At 42.5% G+C, this 17,667-nt stretch overlaps 1 protein-coding gene across 3 annotated transcripts in view; it reads left to right on the top strand.

Annotated features, from left to right (window-relative positions):
• The first annotated feature begins 87 nt into the window (after positions 1-87).
• The window catches only part of FHIP2A (FHF complex subunit HOOK interacting protein 2A), a 35,974-nt gene continuing 18,394 nt past the window's right edge, over positions 88-17,667 (top strand). For 2 of the 3 annotated variants that reach the window (XR_014219847.1, XM_082222581.1), the window contains exons 1-11: positions 88-460; positions 7,916-7,994; positions 9,615-9,784; positions 10,657-10,761; positions 10,949-11,071; positions 12,077-12,115; positions 14,736-15,023; positions 15,886-16,082; positions 16,326-16,440; positions 16,553-16,629; positions 16,736-16,928. Coding sequence is in view for 2 of the 3 variants with exons in the window: in XM_082222581.1 (XP_082078707.1) it covers positions 416-460; positions 7,916-7,994; positions 9,615-9,784; positions 10,657-10,761; positions 10,949-11,071; positions 12,077-12,115; positions 14,736-15,023; positions 15,886-16,082; positions 16,326-16,440; positions 16,553-16,629; positions 16,736-16,928 (1,431 nt within the window). In the remaining variant the exon portion in view is untranslated. The remainder of the gene's footprint in view (positions 461-7,915; positions 7,995-9,614; positions 9,785-10,656; positions 10,762-10,948; positions 11,072-12,076; positions 12,116-14,735; positions 15,024-15,885; positions 16,083-16,325; positions 16,441-16,552; positions 16,630-16,735; positions 16,929-17,667) is intronic. The other variant, XM_082222582.1, reaches the window with a different exon arrangement.

Consider the following 17,667-nt stretch of genomic DNA (forward strand, 5'->3'; position numbering starts at 1 on the left):
GCCGGATGCTTCCCGCCCCGCCCCCTACCTCCCCCGACACGGCGGCAGAGGCCTGACTGACTGCCTGCCAGACCGAAGGACACGCGCAGGCAGCTCCTCAGGCAGCGGCCCCTGTAGGCCGAGCAGCGGCGGCGGCAGGAGAGGGAGTAGCGGCGGCGGCGCCAGCAAAGGCAAGGCGCTCGGCTTCCGGGCGGCCCCGGTGGGTGTCGTTCTCCGTCCGCGCCACGGTGTCTCCTGAGGCGAAGGAGCGGGAAGAGAAGCGGAGAGAAGCAGCCGCCCCGCTTCGCTTCGGTAGCCGACCCGATCGCCGCGGCCAGGCCCCCCGCATGCAGTCCTCACCCTGGAGCGGCGGCGGCGGCGGATCGAGGAGCTCTCGCGATCCTCCCGGCAGAGGCTGCTCCAGTCCAGGGACAGGATGTTCTCCAAGTTCACCTCCATCCTGCAGCACGCCGTGGAGGCGGTAAGGCCACCGGCGGCGCCCGCCACGCAAGCCCGGGGATCCTGTTGGGCCTAAGATGGGGGACACGCTTTTGGGGGGCCTCCTCGCGATCCCCCTCGCTTTGCTCTGCTGCCGGCTTCGTCCCTTTAACTGCCATGCCCTCCTTCCCTCCCTCCGACGCCGGGTAGTTTTATTTCTGCCTTAGGACGAGGGGACGAGAGCTTGGCGAGACCCGAGTGGTTTGCTCTTTTCCTCCCAGTCTCCGGGTTGGGCGGGTTACGTGGCTCTGCCCTGTTTCTGGCTCAGTCGAAGCCTCTGGGCGATCACGAGTCGGGGCCCAGCAACGAAAGCCAGGAGCCTTCAAGTTCTTCGTTTATTTGCTAGTTAAGTTTGTATGCCGTCTTTCCAACAAAGGGTGCTCGGGGTGGCCAACTACAAATACGCATGCACACGTGTAATAAAATACACTGAAACTTTAGTACAGTAGTCTTTATTTATTTAACTATTTTTATCACCCTGCTCTTACGACATAAAAAGACTACCAGATCGGCTGTATAAATAGATGGCAGTCCCAGACCTCCAACTTAGTACAATCTAAAAAATATGGACACAAAAGGAAAACTGTTTGGTAGGGAGGAGGAAGTAAGTCAACTCCTTCAATCTCTTCTGCTGACCAGCTGGGATAGGAAACTCCAGGAGAAGAGGCAGGGGTATCTCCTCTGTTTCCTCCCATGGTGCAGCTCTGATGTAAATAAATATGCTGTAATGCAAAGTAAACAACATAAAATTAAGGCGGGGGGGGAACCCCAAATCCCAAGGCTGTTTCCTTGCCTAAACAAGGGGGAGTTCTTGAAGGTGCCAATTGGGCAGGCTGACAGCTTGATACAGCTGCCTCCTGCCTGGGAAGCAAGAGCTCTGAAGCTGCATATTTCCAGTATATTATTTTTTTTTTGTTGCCAGTGGATTTTTTGTGACAACATACCTGGTGAGTTAAATACAAGCTGCATTCATGTTTAGTTGTGTTTTAGGCTTGGTTTTTTTGTCCTTTTGTTATTTTCTCCAGATTTTTTGTACTCCTGCAAACCTATATGCCAGATGAGTTTGCTGATGTTTTCCTTTTGTGCAGAGGTAGTGCTGTTTTTGCTACATAAACATTGACACTCTAGCCTGAACATCAGAAATAGAGGGAGTGATAATGTCCTTCCCTTCTGTTTTATAGGCACATCTAAAATATGCCCCCCTAACCTTCTATCCCCTTAGGCATAGTTTCACTGGTGCTTTTGTATTAAAATTTCCTTCACAGCTGCTCCCTCCTTCTGCTCCCACAGTGGACTGGCAAACAGGCTCCAAACAGTCAAATATTCCCTGTGTTCACTCCTGCAGCTTTATAAATGTGTTTTGAGAAATTTTCCCCAGTTTCCTAGAATATCCAGTGGGAGAGAGAAAGATTGATTGCATTCTGGAGTATCTGAAATAATAAAAGTACCTCTGTGCTAATCACTCATCAAAACCAATTATTCCTGCAAATTGCCCCCAATTTGCACCTAGCATCCATAATATTTGATTCTTCAGGGTTGAGTAGACATTTTTTCAATTGTCCATGAGGCATTATTGCAGTTGTGCCAGCTGGGCAGTGAGAGGCCTATCTAAGCCTTCTAGCATGCAGTATTAAAAACTATATTCTGTGTCATTTGGCTTACATCGGGGCAGCTAAGCTCCTGCCTGCAGCCCTGGTCCCCCCCCCCCCGACTTGATCAATTTTGGCAGTGGATTTTTTAAAAAAAAGTTTACATGCTGCTGGTATGGGTAGATAGGTTTTAATAATAATAATAATAATAATAATAATAATAATAATAATATTGTATTTATATCCCACCCTCCCCAGCCAAAGCCGGGCTCACCCCCCACAGTGCCTTAATGGAAATGCAAATCACTGTTCATCAGATTGATCATTTGATCAATACTCTTTCTATACTCAAGGGCAATAATGCCCTTCATCAGCTGTGGAGGGGGGACAGGGTGGGTGGCTACACCCACCATTAGCATGCACCACCCAGAGGTTTGACCAAAGGTTAATGGGTTAACCACCCCTTGCCTAAGTAATGGAATAGTCCACTCAAGATACTTCGTATGCCGACACAATTCCACTCTTGGGGTAAAGGTTCAGTATAATTACTGTTCTACCTTCCATCAAGTAACTAGGTTATTCCAGCTGATTCTATGACCTGTGGCAAAAAAATTCCAAAGGTTGATTATACGTTTGTGCAAGGTAGGACTTGTCTTTGAGCAGGTGCATTGCCCTTTAATTTTCCTTAATGATTCCTTGTGTTAGCATTATGAGACGACTTGAAAATGATGCCTCTAGTGCTTTCTTTGCTCCTTGATGAATTTTAACATTCCACTCAATTTGTGTTCCGCCAACCATGTGTGTATGCCAACCGCATGTTTATTAATGAATAATTTTATTCAATAAAAGTTATAAAAACCTAGTTTGTATTGCCTCCAACCATGCCTCTCAGCATCAGATCTCTATTGTCCTAACGTAAATTTCCAATGGACTCCTTCTGAAAATATAGTACAAGTACATCTTTTTAATAAAGTAAATATTTCAAACATGCGTATTATGCTGGTGCACGTCTCAGGTTGCTAGAATTGGCTGCAGCTACCTTTATAGCGGGAAGGTAAACGGCATTTCCGTGTGCTGCGCTGGTGCTGGCTCGCCAGCAGCAGCTTCATCATGCTGGCCACGTGACCCGGAAGTGTCCTCGGATGGCGCCTGCTCACGGCCTCTAGAGCAGGATGAGCACGCAACCCTAGAGTTGGACATGACTGGCCTGTACGGGCAGGGGTACCTTTACCTTTACCTTTACATTGTGAATGTAGAATTGGTTATTGGCCTCGAAAAAAATATTTTAGTCAAATTACCAGTAATTAAATGTTTGAAACAATGGATTATATACTCCACAGATTTCACTAGTGAGGCCACAACCTTTTTTTGTAATTTTTATACTACTGATTTCTGATAGAATTCTAGATAGTGCAAGGTAAAATATTAGTAAAGCCTCAAAACTTCATTGCAGGAGTTTTTGAACTTTTATCCAACTAAGACATACAGTGGTACCTCAGGTTACATATGCTTCAGGTTACATATGCTTCAGGTTACACACTCCGCTAACCCAGAAATAGTGCTTCAGGTTAAGAACTTTGCTTCAGGATAAGAACAGAAATCGTGCTCTGGTGGCGCGGCGGCAGCAGGAAGTCCCATTAGCTGAAGTGGTGATTCAGGTTAAGAACAATTTCAGGTTAAGAACGGACCTCCGGAACCAATTAAGTACTTAACCCGAGGTACCACTGTACTCAAAATAAACCCATGAGATCAATGGAGTTAACTCTGTTAGTTTTAGTGGGTCTGTTGGATACAACTCATTGTTTTGGTTGGATACATGTATACCTAAAAAATTAGCCTGAATGTTATACAGTAGGCCCTTAATTTACACAAGGATTATTTTCCGGAGATTACACCTAAAGCCAACATTGTGTACAATCAAAGCCAATTGGGTTCAATGGCAGTTAGGATTGGCAAATTCATTTCCCCTGGAACCCTGCCCCCTTTTCACCCATATATATATATATATATATATATATGCTTTCGTAGATTTTCACGGGTACAGGAATGCAGGTTTTGGTGTCTTCGGGTGTCTTCCCGTGTAAGAGTCGGGGTGTCTGTGCGACGTTTCGACAATGGACAAAGATACAAACAGATAGAAGGAGCACCTATGGGATCACCCCTCTCACCGGTCATCGCAAATTTGTACATGGAACACTTTGAAACCAATGCTTTAGACAAGTCAGAACACAAACCCAAACTTTGGCTCAGATATGTTGACGACACCTTTGTAATTTGGCCACACGGGAAAGAAAAACTAGATAGCTTCCTCACACATCTCAACAGCCTACACCCCAAAATACAATTCACTATGGAAATAGAAGACAACAACCAACTGCCCTTTCTTGACGTCCTAATCTACAAAAAACCTGATGGCTCCCTAGGACACACTATCTACCGGAAAAAAACACACACCAACCGCTACTTACATGCACAATCACACCACCACCCTGCACAAATAAACTCCGTAGCCAAGACTCTCATCTCCAGAACCAAACGCCTGGCTGACAAAGACCACTTGACAACTGAGTTACAGAATCTCTCAAATGTGTTAATCGCCAATGGATACCAGAAAAACAGGGTTACGAAGCTAATCCAAAAAGAAACACCCCCCAAAAACCAAGACACAGAAGAAAACAATGGCATGGCCCTCCTTCCTTATATCAAGGGCACTACAGACAAAATCAGCAAAATCCTCCATAAACACAATATCAAAACAGCCTTCTGCACCAACCAAAAAATAGCCAATATCCTCAGAAACCCAAAAGACAAAATCCAGCTGGAAAACCAAGGGGTCTATGAAATACCCTGCAAAGTCTGCCCAGCCACCTACATTGGACAAACAAACAGACGAATAAATGCACGTATCGCAGAACACAAGAATGCCGTCAAAAAAGAAGAAAAAACTTCCTCTCTTTTCCAACACATGAAAGAAACAGGACACGAAATTAATTTTGCAGATTCCAAATTGCTCTTTAACATGGAACATCACCACAAGAGAATAATCATGGAAGCCATCGAGATAGAGAAACACCCTCACAACATGAACAAGCGTGACGACACGTCCCGCCTGCCAGACATCTGGAAATTAGCCCTCCCCACAAAAACCGACACCAGAACCAGAGGCACACAGAACGCCGTCACCAATCAACCACACCAGACCCAAACCCAGACCCTCTCCACAGACATATTACAGACTCCATCCAGTAGCCAAACTATAGTGGCACCTCCGGATGCTGCACCCCCCTGCAATCCCTACACAGATCTGGCTGGCACAAGGCACAAAACCACAGCTCGCCCCTATACACGAAGCCAAGCCAGTGCACAACTAAATGCAGCACAGCCATCTTCTCAGAAAAACTCTTCACAAGCTCAAGAGGTCAAGACACAAAAGCTTTAGCAACTAATCTACACTTAATGACCCACCCAGTGGTATTCAGAATATCACTCATGAAATCACTCAAGATATCCCTCAAGTAATTAAGGAACAAAAGAAGAAAAGGCACACTAATCTAGGAACTTCCTCTCTGCCCAGAACGTTGGAGGCTATACACCACACCCCTCAACAGTATTTATAGGAACTCAAACACCAGATTCTGCTCTGTTCCAGTAACAAGAAGCCGAAAGCACCAGCCTGAAGATGACGAGTGAGACCTCGTCGAAACGTCGCACAGACACCCCGACTCTTACACGGGAAGACACCCGAAGACACCAAAACCTGCATATATATATATATATATATATATACCTATTTTATGCCATGCGTGTAAAGCTGAATATAAAGTTAAATGTGTGCAAGCTGCTGGTTTACCGTACTAGGGACATGATAGGGTTTGTGAAAGATTTGCACATCTTTGAGTCTGATAACATTGTGTAGCTTTATGTGCAGTCTTCTAAGTCAAGTCAGGTCCCAGCAGTGCCTCACTGCTAAACAAGTGGAAAAAATAAATTTGTGGTGTATACAAAGCAGCCCAAAGCCTGCAATTTGGCCCTGGCCTTTTAAACAGTGCTGAAGTCAATGAAATATAGTATCATGTTGAGTTTCGTATGTTTTTGTTGGTGTTCATTGCTGACGTTTTCTCACAAGGTCTGCAGAAGAGCTTTCGGTATAGTGTTGATCTATATTGGATGTTGTGTTCTGAGAAATTGAATTTGTTTAAAGGCACATTTGGCCTGGTGCACTGCATGTTGTCTTTCTTCTTAATTCTGAAGCTGATGAGTGCTGAAAGTAGTCACAGTTCTGTCTGTTTGTATTAGTTTCAAAGATTCAAATGTTGGGGGGGAATCATATGCATTTAACTCAGTGGGTATAGGTGTGCTTAAGTCAGTGGCTTGATTCGATGTACATAAATTGACTTATTTATGAAATCTGTTAATTTCAGTGGGTCTCCTTTGTGTGTGACATAGTTGAATATCACCGTCCGATCCCAAATCCGCTTAATTGAAAATACATCTCCTCAAAAGCTATAATCTCTAGTTCTATGGAAGTGTGCTTAGGATCAAGATTAAGAAAATTTTACAGATTTCCGAAATGTCTGACTTTAACTAGCTTAAAGTGACCGTGATAATTGGTTTGGACTTCCTTTTAAATAATACTGCAATACCAATGCTTCATCTTTGTCATTTCAAATATGTATATGCATATCAATATAATATCCAACAGCCTATTCTTTCCATAATTCATTTCTTTTTGCAAGTCATTCCTAGGAGTATTGCCACTTCTCCATTTTCAGAATTGCCAGCCAAAAGTTGACAGAGAACATCAAATCAGGCATATGTCAAGTTTATTAAAAATGGCAGCCAGTCTGCTACAAGATCAGAAGTTAAATCCTGCTGCCATTATTTTTGTTTCAAAAAATTTTAGAATATGTGATCAGAAATAGGTGTGCTATTATTTGTACTATTCAAAAATAAGAGAAAACTAGTAAAAGCTAGTTAGTTTATTCCCATTTTTCCATTATCATTAATAGGTGTATGTACTCCCTCTCAGGAAGGAAGGAAGGCCAATTTCCCAAGGAGTCAGCTGCCAGTTTAATTATTCATTTCATAAAATTTATAGACCACTTGATTGTAAAAAAAAAACAGCAACCCAAGGCAGTTTACAAAGCTGGTGAGCTGTCACACCAGACATTGTCCACTCCCCATTTAATCAACACCCATTGTTCACTCCTCATTTCCAGAGGCCTAACTGAATTTGAGCCACACTTTATTACCTCATTGGCTACTACGGTAGCTGGGAGGAAGTAGCCAGGCATCTGGTTGGCCACTGCGAGAACAGTTTGCTGGACTAGATGAGCCATTGGCATGATCCAACAAGCTCTTTCTTTCTTCTTATCTTTTTACATTCTTCTTGTTAATGACAATGCGATACCATAATAAAGATTAAAAATCTTTATTAAAATCAAATTACCCTTTATTGGCAAAGGTGCTCATTTGGGGCTCTGTACCAGTAAGGCAAGAATGCAGAACTGGGGAACTTTCTGGGAGTTTCATGTCAGTAGTGGGACATGACATTGTCACACTTGCAACACAAAAGCAAGAGGTTTCTATGCACAAACTCCATTCACCATCCAGGCATTATCACAGAGCGGGGCCAGTGAAGGGTGTGGCACAAGAAAGGGGCAAGGCCTAGGAAGAGTCCTGAGGGCCACATTCAGCCTCCAGCCTGAGGTTCTCCACTCCTGCGACCCCCCCAGAAGAGAAAATGGTCCCCCTGCCCCTGTTTGAAATTATTGTGTTTGCAACTATGTTTTCCTAAAGACTAACATTTAGGAAATGTCCTTTGTCTGCTTTTTATTTCTTTCCTGCAGCTTGCGCCATCCCTTCCATTGCAAGAAGACTTTGTTTTCCACTGGAAGGCGATTACCCATTACTACATAGAGACATCAGGTAAGAGGCATTTATTTGCAACTTCAGCACACAATTCTGCAGATGGGAGTACTGTTTGTTACTTAAAAGTAATGATCTGGGAAATAATAAAATTAAGCCGGGAAATAGCTGGTGGGACCTGAATGTTACACTTCACAATAACTTTCAGAACGTATTCAGTGCTGTCATCACAGAGATTCAAAGTCTTTAGATGTTGCAATTCATTCCTGTTTGCTTTGTAATGATAGTTGTTTGTAGACAGTTGCATAAGAGGGAATAGCAAACTTGCTACTGGATTATTTATACTCTTGCCACATAGTAGTATAAATTGTTTCCAAATTCATTATATAAAATTACTTCACACACCAGTTTGCTGATAAATGCAGTAGAGACCAGTTAAGTTTCTTCACAACATTAAAACTTCCTCTCCCAAATAACACATTGGAAGTCTATACTGTATGTAGCTTCAGATTATGCTCCAGCATTTTGTGTCAAGTGTTACATTGTTTCTGTCCTTTTTGTAAAGTTATAGTCCTGCATAGTTATATAAAATACCAAGTAGGAACTCAATTCAGGCAGGGCCATCCCCCTTAACTTGAACAAGAAAGACAACTCCACACATTCAAAGCTTAGCTGAAGTAACAAATATGTTTGTGATTTTTCTCTTTCTTCTATTACATGAGAAGTCAAGGGAATTCACACAACCCACAGCCATAAATTGGAAGAATGTGGGTGGGGCCATGTGGGCCAGCCACACAGCCAACCCACTCTCTGACGATGTGCCATAGCTGCCTCCCCACTCCCCAATCTTTGATCAGTTAAAAGGGACTCTGTGTACGTACATCAGTATGAGTATAGAACAGGAGCGATAGTGCTGTGGAGCCACAACATTAACCTCCCATCACAGCATTGCTACCACTTACCAAGCAGGTTAAAGAAGCAATAAGGTCAGGCTGTGTGCATGCACTGATAGGGAATGCCTGATTGTCTCTGTTGGTGTATCCATAACCCTAACCGTACCCATTTTGGTAAGCAGAAGCCATGCTGCTACGGGGAGGGTATTGTTGGTGTAGAGGACCTCCATGTGATTGGGCCAGATTCCCCTTTATATGGAATAGTTCTACATGCATACTAATGTATGCACATAGAGCTCTATCATATTGCCCGGGGGGGGGGCAGAGAGCTGGTGTAGCCCACACAGCCACACAAGCCCTCTTTGCATTCATTCAACAAGGGACAGAGTTGTCAAACTCCCATCAGCCAGAATAGGAAAAGTCAAATGAAAATATGTTTGAGTGTATGATCTTCATTGTAAGTATTTAACTTTTATGCGGTGGCCCCCCACTTGTGGAATGCTCTCCCTAGGGAGGCTTGCCTGATGTCTTCTTTACATATCTTTAGGTGCCGGGCAAAAACATTCCTCTTCTTCCAGACATTTGGCTAATTAAACAATGTATGGCCTTTTAAACTGGGGGGTTGGTATTGTTTTCATTTGTTGCTATGGTATGTATTTTTGTGTTTTTATATTGTTAATGCCCTGTGATCCTCAGATGAGGGGCAGTGTAGCAATTTAATAAATAGTAGTAGTAATAACAACAACTGAGACTGGACACTCTATTTTAATGGAACTTGTTTCTCTAGATGACAAAGCTCCTGTGACTGATACCAACATTCCCTCTCACCTGGAGCAGATGTTGGATATTTTAGTTCAGGAAGAAAATGAGAGGGAGTCTGGCGAAACAGGACCTTGTATGGAATATCTACTGCATCACAAGATCCTAGAGACTTTGTACACCTTGGGCAAGGCTGATGTAAGTATAGCTCCATTGCAGAAAGCTCAGATCCTGTGACTGGATATAATCATGTGTACTTAGTTTGTGCTGTTTCAGTAATCGAAATTTTGACTTGTCATATTTTTGCAGTACCTTTGAGAACGAAATAGTGTTGTATTACAATTGGTGAAGAAATGCTGCTGTTGAATGTATGGGGTCATGGAAAGATCCTGGCAGTTGGGCAGAGTGGAAGCTATTTTGATTGAGTAGTAGCTGAACATTTTCCAAATACATTGTATCCCTCTTCACTTGAGAAAAAACAACAACACTCCAAGGGTTGAAACTGCTGTGGAAAGCATGCACACATAATCTTTTCAAGATTCTCCATCTACACACACACACACACACAGAGAGAGAGAGAGAGAGAAACACACACAAAGACCACACCCATTTGGGTGTGAGAGACTACTGCTAGACATAAAAGAATGGACACTTTTATATCTTTGTGTTTATTTGTGTGCTGGTTTCCCACAAAACCTAAAGCTGCTTGCAGTATATTGTATGAACAATAAGTGTAACACAAACTAAACAACTGCAAATGTTTGCTACAGATCTAAAACAAGTGCATAGGATATTAGTCTATGCTAGTTTGAGATGCTAAATTAACTGCATAATGTGCACTATAAAGGTCAGACCTTCTTAAGACCTTCAAGTATAGGGCGGTATAGAAATAAAATTAAAGATATAATTGGTCTAAGTGTTGTACCAAATCTCTGTATTGTAAAATGGATGAGATATTGGATGCATTTAATGTGTTTGTTACTAAACTAATGTTTCTAGACACCTTGTTGGTTTTGTTTGCCAGTTTCCACATTATGTATATTTCATGTTTATTGTATCTCTTTTTCTAGTGTCCTCCAGGCATGAAACAGCAGGTTTTATCCTTTTATACAAAGCTGCTGGGAAGAATACAACAGCCTCTTCTCCCACACATAAATGTACACAGACCTGTGCAGGTACTAAACTCTCTTTTTAAAGGAACACATTTTAATGATGTCTCCCAGATTATTGGGTGTAATATTTTAGTTTTGTTGCTTTAAGATCTTAGAAAGCAAAATTCAACAATGTATCCTGATGTGGGCATTTTTATTGGGGTTTTATTTTCTTTAGTAGTACTATTAATAATAATATTCTCTTGAACAGAAATTAATCAGACTTTGTGGGGAGGTTCTGGCAACACCCACAGAAAATGAAGAAATCCAGTTTCTCTGTACAGTGTGTGCAAAGCTGAAACAAGATCCATACTTGGTTAACTTCTTCCTTGAGGTAGGTAGATCACACTGTTTGCTAACTGGGGCTTCTTTTCCACCATAAAGGGAAATGAGTTAGGTGTCTGTCAGGATTAGAGGGGCAGGGAATAAAGCCTTTTGATTCCTGGAAGCTACTTCTAACCTGCTACTGGCTCCTGAGCCTTCCCCATCTGTTGCTTGCATGTTTCCAAGTTCTTTTGCGATTGCCGGGGATAGAAACTGCTTTTCAAAAGAGAGTTGAAGTTATCGGGAAGAACTTTCTGACAGTAAGAGCTGTTCAGCAGACTTCCATAAGAAGTAATGAGCCCACCTTCCTTGCAGATTTTTAAGCAGAGGTTGGATGACCACCTGCCATGGATGCTTTAGTTGAGATTCCTGCATTGCAGGGGGATGGACTTAGATGATCCCTTCCAAAACTACAATTCTATGATTCTGTGACTTGTGCCAGAAACCAGATTGTGTGTTTCTGTGGTGATATTACAGAAGCATAAAAATTGTATTTTAATATTTTGTTGGAAGCTACCCAGAGTAGCTGGGGAAACCCAGCCAGATGGGCGGGGTATAAATAATAATTATTATTATTATTATTATTATTATTATTATTATTATTATTATTATTACTATCATCTACACAACAGTGCTGCATTTTTATATTTATATTTATTCTCTTCCCCTCTCCTTATTATTATTAATCTAATGAACTAGGTAATTATTCCTATGCCAAGTATATTTCTTTATGCTTCTTATTTTATCAGTTAGCATTCTCTGGTGGAGGTTTGCTTTTTGTTGTTGTTACCATCTCTGGAAGACTTTATTTATCTGGCATTCTTTTCTTAATCAGAGGAGATGCTTTCTGTATTTTCCCCTCTTCCACATATAGAGGTGTACAGTCCCTTCCTGTTAAATTTGGCAAACTGTTGCTTGTTCTTGCTATCCCCAGTGGTCTGGGAGTGAAGTCCCTTGATGGTGGTGATCTTGATTCTGAAAATATGGAGCTTATTTCACTAAACATTCCTATTAGGTGATACAAGACCCTGCCCTACATACTTCCAGGAGGCAGGTGAGCAGGTGGGCTTCAGAACTGCATGGACAGACCAGTGGATTTTGTCTGTTTTGCTGAGCTAGATGCAAAAGCTCTTTGAAATTCACTAACCCTGTAAAACGGAGAGAAAATGTGCCCTGTAGGGTTACGTGAATTAAGTATCATGTTTAAATTGGGTCTCTGGAGCTGCATGATATCATGTTAGCACCCTAGAAATCCACAGCTCTGGCTCATGCTGCACCGGTGTGCTAACGCTGCATACCATATTTTTCGTCCCATAGGATGCTCTGTCCCATAGGACGCACCTAGTTTTTTTGGGGGGGGGAATAAAGGGGGGGAAATTCCTTTATTTCCCCCCCAAAACCAGGTCTGGGAAACCGAACCAGGTCGAGGAAAAGCAGGATGGCAGCGATGCGCCTCCCTGCTGTCCCCGAGCTTGTGGGGCTGGCCGATGTCTGCCCGGCACGTGGGGCGCTCTGCTTCAGGGCGCCTCTCACGCCGGGTGGCAGGCTGCTATCCGCAGTGTGGGGAGCCCTGCGGGGAACTCCTGCAGGGCTCCCCACGCTGCTGATGTCTGTCCGGCGCGTGGGGTGCTCTGCTTCAGGGCGCCCCTCGCGCCGGGCGGTAGGCTGCTATCCGCAGCGTGGGGAGCCCTGCAGGGATGTCTGTCCGGCGTGCGGGGTGGACTCCCGCAGGGCTGCCTAGGCTGCGGGTGTCTTCCTGAAGCCTGGAGAGCGAGAGGGGTCGGTGCGCACCGACCCCTCTCGCTCTCCAAGCTTCAGCGAAAGCCTGCATTCACCCCATAGGACGCACCCAGATTTCCCCTTCATTTTTGGAGGGGAAAAGGTGCGTCCTATAGGGCGAAAAATATGGTATGTAGGAACTAGCATACAAACAATAGCACAATTTAAGCATCCTGCTGGCTGTATGCAACCCCTCATAGATTACACTACTTTTACATAGCCTTGTCAGGTAGGAACTAAATTTAATCCATGTGGAAACTAGGCTGGTTAGCAGAGAAGGTGTAGAGGCTGCAGGTCTTCTCTATGCATAATTAGTTGTCACACCTCCTCCTCTCCCCCCCCCCATCTTTATATTGGGAACCATTCAATTATATTATATTACATTATAAAATAAATTACATTCAAGAGCTGGAAGATTGTTTTCTGTGATGCATGGCATGTTGCATGTCTTTCCAGCAGTTTTCAGGAATAAAAGTGAAGACTGACAGTAAAACATTTCTTAAGGCTCAAGGATAGTTATGTACATAATAGATGGTTATACACGCTTATTTTAATAGCCATTCTATTGCTTATAGGTACTGTAGAATATGCAATTTCTTCATCTTTAGGGAATTAACTGTGTGCTCATACTTTCCCCCATCTATTATAAAGACTGATACTTTGAATCCATATGCTCTGATGGTCTTTCTAAACACCTGAAACTGATTTATAGGCAGGGGTGCAATTCTTCCATTTCAAGAAGAATGTGAAGTGAGGAACATGGATCCCCAGGGAATGGTGTCAAGATCTTGTTAAGATGGCAGGTGCAGATTTCCTGAGAATAACTGCTGATTCTTAGAACAGCTTTTGTTTTTCTTAGACATATGCAGCTCAGAAGCATGGTTACATTGGAATCTGAAACTGTGTTTCCAGAACCACAGAGATAAGGTGGATTGGGGTCTTGACCTGAAAATTCACATTTTCCATTAAATGCATTTGTGTCAAAAGGTTGTCTGTATATAGTAAATGTGACATTCGTACTGAAGATTGAACAAATCAAATGGCATCCACTTACTTCATTCGCTTGATAGAATAAGGAAAGGCCATTTTTTGCACACTTATTGAACTGACTAATACAGAAGTTGGTGTAAAAGGCAAATGTTAAATAATGGCTCCAGCTAGTGGGTTGACTGAGGTTCCTGTTTTATAATTTCTGTAAAGCCTGGTATGTAGGATTTGTGCAGCATGGTTGTTAAAGTAGTCATGTGCTTGTCCAACTCTTGACCATTAAGAGTAATATATCATCTGCCAACGTGTCATCTGCCAATGGTCCTAGTATTATGAATGATATGTGTTCTATCTGGAAACCAAGAAACAGAAGAAGTAAGCCATGGTGGATAAATAGTCATTTTTTGCAAGGAAAAATTAATTCAAAGATAGAATGTAATAAATCAAAAAATAATGCCCGATGAAATTCAGCCCAAGATATATAATGATAATTTACAGGGTTGCCAGTTGCTTAAACTTTGTCAAAAGCCAGTTTAAATGCAGAACTTCAGCATCTAGATGAGATCTACAATGACCATTAAGATTTTGAAGCTTCCCAGTTCTGGATGAGGTAAATGACTTCTCAGAAACTCAAATTCCGTTTTCAAACCCTGAGAGTCTTGGGGACAATCTTCACATATACATGTTTTAGTGATTAAGAAGTTGAGCTACTCTAATCAGTTTCTTTGATGAGACAGCACTCCAGCTATCTGTTTCTTTTTCTGTTTTGTTTTTACTTTGTTTTGTTTAACCCTCCTTGTGTTTGTGCCTGCTTTATTTGGAAGCCTTGTATTTTGCTGTGTTTTCAGCTTCAGTGCAGGCGCCATTTTTATCTTTGTAATTCTCTTTCTGGATGTAACCCTCTTCAGAGCAAGCTAAAGGGGCTGGCTTCAAAAGGCACAGCAAGCTTAATTACAGCAGACATGCTAAAAGGCCAAGATTCCGTGGTGACAGATACAGGACAGTCTGTTCAGCCTGGAGAGACATCAAGTGGAGCGGATCAAGCAGAGAGCGCAAATGACCTTCCTCAGCAGGCAGATGACCTGTCCACAAGTCTAGATGAATTAAACGTCCCTTTGTCCCCTGAGGCTTTGGCTGCCCATCCACATGGGGACTATAATTTGGTGGATTCTCTACTCAATCTCACCAAAAGCCCGGTGAGTGACTGGCAGAATTGTTTTTGATTTCAGGTGGGCATATGGGGGGGCTTGAAGGCTTTTTATTGATTAATCAGAAAGAATGGAAGGAATTATCAGCTGAGAGAGGCACCGAAGGCCTCTAAATACACCATCGGCTTCCCCAAACACACATTTTTAATTCAGTGAATATACTTAAAATATCATTATGGTAAATGTGGTGGGTATGTTTTTCTACTCTTCTAGCACATACATAATAAATGTTGCTTGGTGTGAAATTATCTGGTTTTGGGAAAATACTTCCCTGCCAGTTGTAAAATGTAATGCTCCCCCCTCCCCACTGCCCTGCTAAGCATCCCAGCCTGGTAAGATGAGGACAGAACCTTGTATTGCAGGCTTCAAAGGTTCAGAAAAACATTAGTATCACCAAAATTGTGAGGTGAACTTTTATTTTTATTTAGTATACCTTTTGTATGTCCTGTAGTCCTGTGAGCTGATCTTCTACAGAAACTGATGTTTGTCACCATGGTTTATTTGGGGATTGTTTCATTGGGTCGCTGAACTGTTGTCACTTTTCCTCCTTACTGTTATAATGCTTGCAGATTTATTTTTAACTGTCGCTCACAGGCTGTTAATAACTTGGTCGTGGTCATGCCAAAAGTTGCTTAGTCTTCTTCTAAATACTGTCTACTGAAATAAATCAAACATATTGCTTTCGAAAGGGCCTTAGTGGAGATAAGGAAACTACAGCAATAAAACAACTTTGTCAATTCATTAGGATATATTATTATATACCTGTAATAATAGCCACGTGAACCCTAATGTTCTTCCTCCCCTATCTGAACTTGAAACTTACTGTATTCTGTCTTCTCTTACATGACAGGATGGCCGGATAGCTGTGAAAGCTTGTGAAGGCCTCATGCTCCTAGTGAGTTTGCCCGAGCCAGCAGCCGCCAAATGCTTAGCAGAGAGTACATGCTTGTGTGAACTGTTGACGGACAGGTTGGCCTCTCTCTACAAAGCCCTCCCTCAGTCGATGGATCCTTTAGATATTGAAACAGTGGAAGGAGTTAACTGGGGGTAAGAATATTGTCTTGACAGACCTTGACCTTGTGTATGTTAAAGAAAGCATTTCTTAAAAAATACATTTATAGCACAACTTGTGCTTGAGGTGGCTCTCCAAAGAAGTAAAAACTTCAAAGCACCAAATTAGAAGCAATATCTAAATGCTTAGGTTAGTCATGGAACTTCTAGTTATGCTGTGATGAAAACCAATAAATACTGAGCATATATATGCTTTTCTCACCCCTTCTTGTACTTCAGTTTGGATTCCTACAGCCATAAAGAAGATGCATCTGCTTTTCCAGGAAAAAGAGCCCTGATTTCATTTCTATCCTGGTTTGATTACTGTGATCAGCTCATTAAGGAAGCTCAGAAGGTTTGAGATGCCTGCTTTAACCCTTTTCTTTGTACATTCCAAAACAAGTTTAGAATATATTATTATTTTTCCTAAATTGGAAAGGGAGTATCACTGTGCCCTCTTATTTCAGACAACAGCTGTTGCCATGGCAAGCTCGGTGCGAGAACGTTTTTTTGTTGGCGTAATGGAACCCCAACTAATGCAAACGTGAGTAAGGCATCTGTTGGAAAAAGAGAGAGGTCTCCCCTATTTTTTATATGTACATAAAGGAGGAACCTATGTCACTTCCTTTAAAAATCCTTCTTGTGCTCAGTTCAGAGATGGGGATTCTCACGTCAACGGCCCTGTTGCATCGTATGGTTCGCCAAGTCACTTCAGATGCTTTAGTACATGAAATGGTCTGCTTTATCCTTGGGGAGCGAAGGGAGCCAGAAAAACTGACAGACATCAACAGGCACCCATTGCGACATCGCTTAATTGAACACTGTGATCACATTTCAGATGAGGTAAGATATTATAATACCGCATAAGTACAGGAGTGACTGCCAACATGCTATGACCGATGTCATTGCATTTGTAAACAACTTACTAATGAGTGGATCTTTCAAGTGTTAGACAATTTTTATTTTTATTTTTTTAAGCTGTTTGAGTAGCTCATCTTCAGAGATCTGATATCAATAAACAAAATGTGTTGAAACCTACTAGGTGCTACTTCAGGGTCCATCTTCCACTGCTGCTTCCTCTAGGTTCTTCCATTCCCAGTGAACTGGAAAATGCATTTTGAGAAGGTGTAGTCCACTAAATAGTGCTGAAAAATCTGAAAGTCCTGAGTTCAGAGTCTACTTCAACCATGAACTCTTGGGAAGAAAGGAGAGCTTTGTAATGGGGGGGGGATTGCTACTTACTTGACAACACGTGTTCTTAAGGCTAATGCACTGGGGATGGGAATGGCTCAGGACACTGTGAGGCCAGGTACTTCTCCCATTCTGGTACTTAGTTGGGTGAGCCACTACAGTTTATTATGGTCCCTGTCTCATCTGCCAAGGTTGAGACTTAAAAAATGAGTCAACTGGGAAGGGGAAGAACGGCCTGCCAGCAATTCCAGAAGGCTGCATCTAGGAGCAGGCAGACCAACCTGAGGCCTGTACTGGTTGAAATATTAGAGGCAGGCAAGGAAAGGATAGTTACAGATTTGCTGTAACTATCACTTCCTTTCTGTTTCCACAGTGTGGAGTTGCTTTGGTC

This window comes from Podarcis vaucheri (genome assembly GCF_965113315.1).
Source record: "Podarcis vaucheri genome assembly, chromosome: 5".
NCBI classification, from domain to species: domain Eukaryota; kingdom Metazoa; phylum Chordata; class Lepidosauria; order Squamata; family Lacertidae; genus Podarcis; species Podarcis vaucheri.